Source organism: Procambarus clarkii, chromosome 43 (genome assembly GCF_040958095.1).
Source record: "Procambarus clarkii isolate CNS0578487 chromosome 43, FALCON_Pclarkii_2.0, whole genome shotgun sequence".
Taxonomy (NCBI): domain Eukaryota; kingdom Metazoa; phylum Arthropoda; class Malacostraca; order Decapoda; family Cambaridae; genus Procambarus; species Procambarus clarkii.
The window spans coordinates 32,551,432-32,563,137 of NC_091192.1; the positions used below are offsets into that span (position 1 = coordinate 32,551,432).

The 11,706-nt window shown below is 43.0% G+C and overlaps 1 protein-coding gene across 1 annotated transcript in view; it reads right to left on the bottom strand.

The window, feature by feature from the left end:
• Nucleotides 1–11,492, bottom strand: part of LOC123755672 (ankyrin repeat and SOCS box protein 3) — a 29,143-nt gene extending 17,651 nt beyond the window's left edge. The window contains exons 1-5 of the mRNA XM_069300211.1: nt 11,234–11,492; nt 10,521–10,608; nt 9,538–9,633; nt 4,385–4,489; nt 3,443–3,544 (exon numbers count right to left, since the gene is read on the bottom strand). Of these exons, the coding sequence (XP_069156312.1) occupies nt 3,443–3,544; nt 4,385–4,489; nt 9,538–9,633; nt 10,521–10,602 (385 nt within the window). The 5' untranslated portion in view covers nt 10,603–10,608; nt 11,234–11,492. The remainder of the gene's footprint in view (nt 1–3,442; nt 3,545–4,384; nt 4,490–9,537; nt 9,634–10,520; nt 10,609–11,233) is intronic.
• Between the last annotated feature and the right edge of the window lie 214 nt (nt 11,493–11,706).

The following is an 11,706-nucleotide window of genomic DNA, read 5'->3' on the forward strand; positions in this document are numbered from 1 at the left end:
ACTACAGCTTCGACACAGAGCAGACAGCAGACTACGACCGCATCGAGCCGCCACGCTCTCGCTCCCCGAGTTTAGACACTCACAATTCTCAATCGAGCCGCCACGCTCTCGCTCCCCGAGTTTAGACACTCACAATTCTCAATCGAGCCGCCACGCTCTCCCACATAGAGCTCCACGACTCCGGCCTCACTCAGCTCTCTGCTCTGCTCCAGGCTTCGTCTCAACGTCTGCAACACTGCTAAATCCAGAGACACATCCGCCGACTACGCAGTTCACTTTTCGACCCCAGTTACCAGCCGCACCACAACCTGATCCTACGACGACGGACGATCCTGTGCGACCTCCCACCCTACGACCCCAGTTAGATGACATCAGCGAAGAGGAGGAAGTTAACTTGGATGGTTATGTAACGCGAGCAGGGCGTACAATTCACCGACCAGCTAAGTTCCTTGATCAAGTATTTTTCCTTTCATCCCCTGGGAGGGGGAGTTCTGTAGCGAGTAGATTATCCCAATAATATACTCGCTCCAAATGCTTTGTTAATATTCCTGTCAACCTTTGGAGATGAATGAGGTGAGGCGTTGCCCGGGCATATAAGCAGCAATAGCAAACATTAACCAGAGTCTACTTTCAAGTGTGGTCTAGAGCAGACACTTGCGAGATACTGTACCGACGCTCAGTGCGCTCAACTCACACCAACGTATCACCTGTGTACTTCTGTATATTCGACCAAATATATGTATAGTATCTTAGTGTCTGTGTTTATTTGTCACCATACTTTACGTAACAATAGAACCGTTACAACTACCTAATACATTCCATGTAACCTACCTTACCCCCTAAATGTCAACCCATGTCTTGCAATTATCAGTTAATACTGTTGACCAACATGTATAATTGCTGATTTCTGCCATGTTCCACCCTTTTTTATTCCTTTTTCAACACAATTTATACTTTAATCTCAATTACTATTAAGTTTTTAGTCTAAGGTTTTTTTCCCCAACACTTTGGCCGAAACGCTATGCATATTAGTGGCTTTAGGTATTATATGAACGAGTTCTATCAATAATTCCAACATTATGTTTGTAACTAATCTTCAATGTATGTACATTTACCTGAATATAAATTTGAATTTGACTAAGAGAAGTGTTGGTGTGCTTTAATGTGCCTCACTATTAATACTACAGGGCTGGCCGGGGCTCCGCTCTATTAGACCAGAGTCCCCTGGCCCAGGGGTTCCACTCTTAGACCAGTGTCCCCTGGCCAGGGGCTCCACTCTCTTAGACCAGTGTCCCTGGCCAGGGGCTCCGCTCTCTTAGACCAGTGTCCCCTGGCCCAGGGGTTCCACTCTTAGGCCAGTGTCCCCTGGCCAGGGGCTCCACTCTCTTAGACCAGTGTCCCTGGCCAGGGGCTCCGCGCTCTTGGACCAGTGTCCCTGGCCAGGGGCTCCGCGCTCTTAGACCAGTGTCCCTGGCCAGGGGATCGCGCTCTTAGACCAGTGTACCCGGCCAGGGGCTCCGCTCTCTTAGACCAGTGTCCCTGGCCAGGGGCTCCGCGCTCTTAGACCAGTGTCCCTGGCCAGGGGTTCCGCGCTCTTAGACCAGTGTCCCCTGTTTGGGCCCCAAAAGCTTATTAATAAAGTCGAAGACGTTATATAGCCCGCGTAATATCTTAAATGTAAGATACAGTAGAAAACAACAGTGGGGGTCAGAAATCACCATTAATTGGAACAACTGGGTAACACACCCCACACCAGCCCATCCTGTTTTGGGAGGACTTATAGGAAGGCTGAGGACCATAGTACATATACCGACGTACAACGCAGTTAGAAAGTAGAAAACTTATTGAATTTGGACAAACCGGAAAAGATTTTCTATTTATGTTGCAAAGACAAACTAACCTAACCTAACCTTCCTAGGTCTAATACAAGCTATCCGAGGCCTAATATAGTACATATGTGTGCTAAATAGGCGTAGGAATATTTAAGTTTGTTTTTAGCTTAATTTTGTCTGATTCTATAAAGTGAATAGTACAAAATTCTACTATATAATGGCTTAGTACTTCGATGTTTTGTACATTGGTCCATATATAGGTGCAAAATGTATAATCTAAACAGGAAGTTGGGTTGAATATTTAGGCAAAATTAATAATCCACCCAGATGTATAATATTCTTAAATTATTTGATAAATTGTTTAATAAAAGATAATATTAGTTAAAAAAAGTAGATATTGTGTATTAAGCCAGATCAAATCATTGCCGTGGGCCAGTCTACCGACAGTATCACTAGGTGCCTCTTGTGATTGCCCACAATCACTCTCCAGCCAAGTGCTGGCAGAAATCCTTAGCTACGCTCTGAAGGGGACCACTACACGGACAAATACTGGTAGGGGTAGCGAACCTCTGGCAGGAGGAGCCTCTAGCGATGGGCCAGTAACGCTCCTCAGCAGCACCTCACTGTCGCGTAAGGAGGGGCCGGGGTAGAAATAGCCTAAGCTACTCTATCCCTTTGAGATGTATTTATTGCTTATCTCAATAAACATATTTCAACTTGAACCTCACTGTCGATCGTCTTTCCCCTTAGCCAGTCCCGGGATACGCCGAATTCTTCCACTAGCAGAAATCAGAAACCACACTGTTCCTAGTCGGCGGCGGCTCACTTAGTCGTCAGGTGGAACTAAATTGGGAGAGATTAGGCTGCCCAAAGTAAACTATTTTCCTCAGTACCACTGCTGCCCCACATCACCTCTGTGGATACTGACACGTTATCAGTTATAGGGTACTGGAGAAACCAAGAAGCAACACAAACCCACTCGGACATTGACATTCTGCTCGTAATGACAACAGATGGCGCTGGTCTTGAATCACCACCTCACCAAAGGTCACTCACTACGACCTCACTGGTTGACTAAGGCAGGAATTTTGAGCCTTTTTTTGCAGTAATCAGGCTGTCACCACTAGATGTCGTCGTCCATATGACATCCGATACTGTGGGGATTAGGGAGCAGACTAACAGATGGCGCTGAAGTCAGTACTCCCTGCTCCGATGAGGATGTCGGGTTCGTAACATAGACGAACTCACTACTCAAACACAGACCTGTAGGGAGGGCGTCCAGGCCATCGAGTCGGACCGCAATAGAAGATCCCATGTGAGCCTACACACTTCCATGTGAACCCACACACTCTCATGTGAAGCAACACACTTCCATGTACTCCCGTGTGAACCAACCACTCCCATGTGAATCTACATCCCATGTGAAGCAACAAACGTCCAATTACTCCCGTGGGAACCTACACACTCCCATGTGAACCTACACACACTCACGTACATGGGACTCGGATGAGATCACCGAGCCTCTGGCTCCTGGTAATACTAAACAATGTCAGATAATATTAAGATTTGTAAATGTTTACATGACTAAAAAAGCCCTAAAATTCACTTACCAAGCGAGTTTTGAGCGTTGACGTTACTCCCCGCCTTGACCAGTGCACTAATACATTCTGTGCAACAACTGCGGGTGGCAAGTATCAGGGGTGTGGCACCTGCTGTAGGAGATTTATACTTATTCACAGAGTAAGAGGGAAAAGAATCAGAATAATATTATCATAATTTTTAAAGTTATCAATGTTATTAACTATATAATTAACTCAAGTGGCCTCATTGGCATGTAATGATATATTATTTATTGATGTGGCGTTACTGTGTTGCATGTAGTGGCGTATCAAGGGTATTGCAAGTGCCTTGGGCACCACTTGAAGGGGTCCTGTGAAGGGGATCACCATGAAGATACCAACTTGAAGGCGGCGCCACCTGAACATTTTTCATTTCTCTGTCAAACAAACTATTCTCGGATAGCAAAAAAAAATAAATCTTCAGATGTATGATCAGTCTTTGATTATATTACTATTATATTAGTTACAGGTTTTATTTCTTACCGTTAGGCATATTACATTTTATTATTTTTTTGTGATTTTATAAAAACGGTATCTGAGAGATGGGTGTCAGATGTTTGAAAAGGGACGCAATTTTAGTGCTTGCCATAGGCCCTATTTTCCCCTTGATACGCCTATAGTGTACCATGTTTAGACCAGTTGCCTGGCTCCCATTCTCTATACTGCACTGCAGTTAATGAAGTGTGCCTAACCTGTGCTGGCTGCCTACAGTCACCCCCGGGGAGCTCTGGTGGTCTGAGTCAACATTGGCCGCTTCAGTGTCTCGACACAAGAGTCCTCTAATAGTATTTGTATATTATTTATTTAATTCCACTACAATTGCACCTAGTATAATAGTCATCAGATGTCACATAGACAGCTTAGAAACACTTCTCTATACACATCAGTCGTTAGTCACATAAATCTTATGTATTTTAAACTATGCAAACTTACGTTGTTGATTAGTTGTAGCTTCCAGGTTGGCGCCAAGATCAACAAGTCTCTGCACAACAGATGACATTCCCATTGCGCTGGCGAGAATCAGCAGTGTTTGATTGTCTGAAAACAAAGATATTAATTATCATAGTATATGGTTTATCACGTAGTCCGACCAATAGATTCTCCTGCAACACCATTTCTCATATTGTATAGGTTTTTATAGGGTCTGAAAAAAAAACATTCTTAAAATTAAAATTCGCTCAAAAGTTTTCACCAGGTGCAAAATGACAAACTTGCATTTATCAGAACGTAATAAATTAACATTGAAGAAAACCTACTGCCCATGCCAGGCCGGTCCATTTTACACCCAATTATTTTCTCTCATTTAATCACATTGACAACAACGGACATACAGGACCAGATTACCTTGTCCCATCTTTTCTCAGCACACAAACACGGAATACATGTTACCGAGTCGCTTTCCCTCTGCCTCTGAGGATGCGAAGCTATACCGAGCAAAATGTGTCAGACCCATTATCAGAGTAACAGTTAATTTTCTTAAATATTAAGTGTTGTTTCACAATTGCTTAATCCTCCAAAATATAGAAAATGGATATTATTCCCCACACAACTATGTTTTTTGCGACCAGGACAATGATATTATGAAATTTCCCTAATTTCCAAAACATTCCGAGAAGATTCAGTGCAGATAACATTTGGAGTAACTTCTGGAACTTTCCAATGATATAAATAGATGTATAAAAACAGTTCACTAGTTCGGGTTAGATCCACTTGCCTAAGTGGAAGAATGATGCTTGTGGCTGTAAGATCATCGAAGACATAACAAATTTGGCAGTTCTGATAGACCTCCAAAGCAGTTGCAGAAAGTTTCCTCCCTATTACCTTTGCTTTTTGGACACCCCGGTACACTACCACAGGTGGGACACCCGGGTACACTACCACAGGTGGGACACCCGGGTACACTACCACAGGCGGGACACCCGGGTACACTACCACAGGTGGGACACCCGGGTACACTACCACAGGCGGGACACCCGGGTACACTACCACAGGTGGGACACCCGGGTACACTACCACAGGTGGGACACCCGGGTACACTACCACAGGCGGGACACCCGGGTACACTACCACAGGCAGGACACCCGGGTACACTACCACAGGAGGAGTGGCCACAATGGACATAGTTCTCAGTAGAAAGAAACAGCGTCAAATGGAAGCTACGGTTGAGCCCTAGAAGGTGCTCAGGGAGTGATCACACTCACCTAGTTTTACTCACCTAGTTGTGCTTGCGAGGGTTGAGTTTTGGCTCTTTGGTCCCGCCTCTCAATCGTCAATCAACTGGTGTACAGATTCCTTAGACTATTGGGCTCTATCATATCTACGTTTGAAACTGTGTATTGAGTCAGCCTCCACCACATCACTGCCTAATGCATTCCATTTACTAACTACTTCGGCGCTGAAAAAGTTCTTTCTAATGTCTCTGTGATACATTGTGAGGTATCAATGAGAAAATCCGTAGCAGCCGTGATGGGGATTCGAACCTATGCGGTCTGTGCTCCCACGCACTCACCCCAGACAACCAGGCCACGATATGGTCAAAACGATTGCAACCTGGAGTTCTAAACTCACGAGGGTTTCCTGACGCTTCCACTGAAGCCTGTGTGAAAATCCTGGTTCGATTTCAGTGGAAGCCTCAGGAAACCCTCGTGTGTTTAGTAGAAATCCAGGTTGCAATCCTTTTGACCATGTCGTGGCATGGTTGTCTTGGGCGTGTGCGTGGGAATACAGACCGCATAGGTTCGAATCCCCCATCACGGCTTCTGCGGATTTTTCCAAAATGTGCTCCATGTGTCACAGTTCGCTACAAGGAGTCGACAACCTTAAAGACTTCTTCCCAAAGCTGTGTGAGGCAAAGGTCAAAGTCGGTAGCTTCATCGAACTATAGATGTAAAAGATCCTGGAGTGAAAGAAATTCCAAGAGAAGTGAACAAGGAAAGAAAGAGTGGCTTGGAGCGGCCTTGTGGCATTGGTTCGGGTCTTCCTGAACAGTCACAAAGCCAAAAACTGTGCTGAACTGGTTGAGACTGGCGTTGAACACCGGCACAAGGGGGCTACAGAATGTCCCTCGTAGTCCATATATCCTTGATGTTCATTTTCATCAATTCAAGAACATGGGAGCGTACTCGGAGGAGCAAGGCGAGCACTCTCACAAGGAAATACTGAACTTCGAACGCCACTACCAAGGACACTATAACTAGAACTTAATGGGAGACTATCTTTGGGGCCGATTCGTGAAAGTGATTTACAATATAATCACAAATCTCGAAAAATACTCCAGAAACTTTCGTCGTCATTTTTGTATAACTTTAGAGTAAATAATGTTAATTTTAATTATATGTTTATGATGATTTTGTGAACGAAAAGACGCAACGTGCACGTTTCTCAACAATCAATTTACAATTGTAAGTTTCCTGGACACAACTGCCAAGTTTCAGGGGAAATAATAGGCATTTTCTAAACTTTTCTAGCCAAGAGCACTTAGGAAATAACACTTAGTAATCAGGAAAAAAATTGGTACGTTTCTTTATATGTGTAACTTTGGAGAGTAATTTTTAACCTTTCTTTCCAAGTGAAGAGGAAATAATTGAGAAGATTCGTTCCATAATTATTGACCAGACTCTTGCTGTCATATTCAGTAACACATGTATCTTAGATATACCACATATATGACACATTTATCTCAGATGTAACACATGTCTCTCAGATATTTTTTTTCTTTTGCAGGGATATTCCTGCACGGGCCCTAAGCCTCTGGCTGGCCCACAAAGTGTTGCTTGTTTCTGATTTACTTGGGCGGAGTATGAGTATTTATGACTCGTATGGTCGCTTCAGTAAGATTTTGCCCAACGTGTTTAACAACTTCTTCTGCTCTGTTGAATCTAAGTTGAAATCTTAATGAGTTTGTAACTGTGCACTGTGTTAGGTAATGTTCCAGTGGTCTGTCGGACATTTCTCCAGTGCTGACATTTCCTCTCATCTTCCGGAACCTGTAAGCCTATTTCCCATGCACATGGGTATCCAAGCCTGATGCAATATAAGTATATTTTTGTTGTTCTACTGCTCCCTTTCATGAAACGAAGTGGTTCGTAGTTGGTTGAATTCTTGTACCAACCCGCAAATCCTGATGTTGTAACTGCTGTGTTGTGGTCACTGTACATCTTTTGCATTGCTCTGTTTCTAATTACTTTCTTAATCTGTTATACACTCTGTGGTATGTAAATGTCTACAGTTCTTTTCTTAGTTGCAAGTTTTGCAGCTTCGTTTGCAATGTCATTTCCTATTATTCCCACATGACTTGGCACCCAGTTGATAAGTAACCGTCGGCCTTGTCATTTGAGTGTTTGCGCTAATGATATGACATTTGTGATCAGATGGATGCTATCACATATGTGTTCTTATTGCAAGGTTTCAGTGGCAGTTCTCGAATCTGTATGTATGATAACATATTGTCGGTGTTCAGCAAGAGCATGTTCCAAAGCCTTTTGAATAGCTAGCATCTCTGTAAAGTCGAACACCCATTTGAGAGTCTCCAACTATTTACAGTTTCCTACTTTAACTGCAGCTCCGGTTTCTTGTCCCTGCTGGTCTACTGATCCATCTGTGAAGTATGTGAGGCTGTCGGATGCCAAGTTTGTTTCTATATGCATCTGTGCAATGTTACGTAGCAGATGAGGATTTGTTTGGTTCTTTTTTCCTTCAATAACCATAATCTTAAAGTCTGCTGGCAGAGATTCCCAAGGGGCTTGTATAACAAAGTCTGCATGTATTTCGTCGACACTCTTCTCAGTGATTGTGTTTGTTATATCGAATGTATTGATGGTGTTTATCGCACAATGGGTCCACCTGTTGTTATTGGAAGCTCTTCTGTCCAGAGTTAGTTCTCCAGTGATTATATCTTTAAGTGAACTGATTCTAGGTCTAGTCAATATCTTTGTCAGCATGCACCCAGCAATCCCTTTTACCCTTATTTCAATCGAAGTTAGCTTGGTTTCTAGTCTTAGGTTCAGTATTTTAGTCCATCTGGGAGCTCCTGTTACGACTCGCATTGCATCGTTTTGAATAACCTCAACGTTTGCCCACTGGCCAGGAGAAAGAGTGAGTAAGGCAGGCGCTGCATAATCAACTAGAGAACGAACGGCGTGTATGTAAAACATTCTTAACACTTTGTGTCCCGCTCCCAGACGGGGCCCTGTGATTGCTCTCATTATATTTAGTCGTGATTTTGCTTTCTCCTTCAGATATTGAATTTGCTTGTTGAATGTCATTTCAGAATCTATCCACACTCCGAGATATTGATATTGTGTGACCCACTGAAGGTTAATGTCTTGAATGCGTAGGTTCCTGTCTGGATTGTTGCCGCCTAGTCTCATTGCCTTAGACTTCTGTGCAGATATTTTTAGTCCTAAAACGCTGCATTCAGATTTTAATTCATCTAATGCACCTTTTGCTTTATTTGGAAGTATAGGACCTATAGTGAGTATCGGCATATCATATCATCGGCATAGCATGACAATTTAACCACTTCTGCAAATGTCATGGTAACGAGGTTTTCCATAAGGATGTTAAAAAGTCTAGGACTGAGGACTCCTCCTTGTGAAGTCTCATTCTCATGTAAGTGGTAGTCTGACACTTGTTCTTGCAACATCTCAGATATGAAACAGGTATCTCGGATATAACACATGTATCTCAGACATATCATATAAGTCAGATATAACAAATGTATCTCAGAAATAGCACATGTATGTTGACCAGACCACACACTAGAAATTGAAGGGACGACGACGTTTCGGTCCGTCCTGGACCATTCTCAAGTCGATTGAATGGTCCAGGACGGACCGAAACGTCGTCGTCCCTTCAATTTCTAGTGTGTGGTCTGGTCAACATACTTCAGCCACGTTATTGTGACTCATCGCCTAGCACATGTATCTCAAATATAACCCACGTATCTCAGATGTAACTGAATTGCATTGACATGTTTCTGAATAAAATATAACAAAATTAATAATATAAAGAGTTCATTGTTGCTATGTCAATTACAATATTATTGTCAATATAAAACTTAATGAGAGGCTTAAGCTTCCACTTACCAGCGTCAGACCAGAAGGCTAAAGCTGGGTTGTTGTTAATGAGTTGCAATGCCAGCGAAGCATTATTGTTGCGTATTGCAGTCATAGCTGCAGCTCCTATTAAGAAATGCAGCTGTTTAAATAAATTTATGTAAAAACTGTAGAAATGTTTAAGCTTCAACTTTGTTAATTATGAAATAAAATGCAGTTTATTATTAATAATTTTATATAAATATTTATTAAATATTATTATTCTATATTCACCTACTGACAATAAATTATTATATATTTTGTTATTATTAATATGCCATAAACGTTTCTTATGCAGGGTGCAGGCAAAAATGGCTCATTTTACAGAGGGAGCTGTAGTGAAGCTAAGAGTGTGAGGGAGCTGTAGTGAAGCTACGAGTGTGAGGGAGCTGTAGTGAAGCTAAGAGTGTGAGGGAGCTGTAGTGAAGCTACGAGTGTAAGGGAGCTGTAGTGAAGCTACGAGTGTGAGGGAGCTGTAGTGAAGCTAAGAGAGCGAGGGAGCTGTTGTGAAGCTAAGAGAGCGAGGGAGCTGTAGTGAAGCTAAGAGAGTGAGGGAGCTGTAGTGAAGCTAAGAGAGTGAGGGAGCTGTAGTGAAGCTAAGAGAGTGAGGGAGCTGTAGTGAAGCTAAGAGAGTGAGGGAGCTGTTGTGAAGATAAGAGAGTGAGGGAGCTGTTGTGAAGATAAGAGAGTGAGGGAGCTGTAGTGAAGCTAAGAGTGTGAGGGAGCTGTAGTGAAGCTAAGAGAGTGAGGGAGCTGTTGTGAAGATAAGAGAGTGAGGGAGCTGTTGTGAAGATAAGAGAGTGAGGGAGCTGTAGTGAAGCTAAGAGTGTGAGGGAGCTGTAGTGAAGCTAAGAGTGTGAGGGAGCTGTAGTGAAGCTAAGAGTGTGAGGGAGCTGTAGTGAAGCTAAGAGTGTGAGGGAGCTGTAGTGAAGATAAGAGAGTGAGGGAGCTGTAGTGAAGCTAAGAGGGTTTACCGTCAGCGTTGATGTCAGCCTGGACGCGCAGGCTCAGCACCGTCAGCGCCGCCACCACCAGCAACACAGTCTTCCCGCCCATCCTCCTCTGCCGGGAACACGTTAGAAAAATGTTTACAAGACAATTCAGTCTCGAATTATTTCATGGTTTAGATATATTGATTATATTTTGTCTTCTTCCTCTCTCATGCTCAAGAACCTCTCCTTGCAATTGGTTCATGGTCCCCAAGCTCAGTATAGGTGTGCCAGTTCAACAAAGTGTACTCCTGAAGATGTCACATTGTTGACGAAACGTCGAACAATAAAATGGAAAGATCTAGTGTTACTTCTCCCTCCAGATGGTAGAAGACACGTGAGTTGAAAGGAAAATATCCAACAGAAATTAATGATAGTCACAATGCTGGTGTGTTTATATGCATATATATATATATATATATATATATATATATATATATATATATATATATATATATATATATATATATATATATATAGATCCTCAAACTGGTAGTCAATCTGAGATAAAATCTTCCTAGGAGTACCCCGGGTGTATCTGGTGATAAATCCTTCATCCACAACACATAAATTACAAAACCATAACTTATCGTGGGAAACAAATTGGCGGGTAAACTCTTTTTTAAGCAGAATACATTTGTTGGTCGACTTTAAAATTATTGTTCCGAAGAAAGAGTTTATTCTGAACATATACAAACCTGTTGAGTTGTGATGGAATTGGAGCCGATGCTGAGAGGACCAAGTCAGGAGTACAGCAGTTGATCTTGAGAGGACCAAGTCAGGAACACAGCAGTTGATCTTGAGAGGACCAAGTCAGGAGCACAGCAGTTGATCTTGAGAGGACCAAGTCAGGAACACAGCAGTTGATCTTGAGAGGACCAAGTCAGGAGCACAGCAGTTGATCTTGAGAGGACCAAGTCATGAGCACCACTGATGGGTCGCTCCAGCTCATGGAAGGAAGAAGTGTTCTGGCACTGCCACAAACACTTGTGTCTTTTGACCTCATTCCTACGACGCACGTCCACCTAACACACCTGTGCAAGGGTCCTCAAACACTTGTGTCAAAAATCCTTCTTACAACACACCAACATCAAAACCAAGAAAACCTCACAGACCCATAGTGGGCACCTACCTCACCTATCTTTAGTGATCAGCCTATTTACTTTAGTCA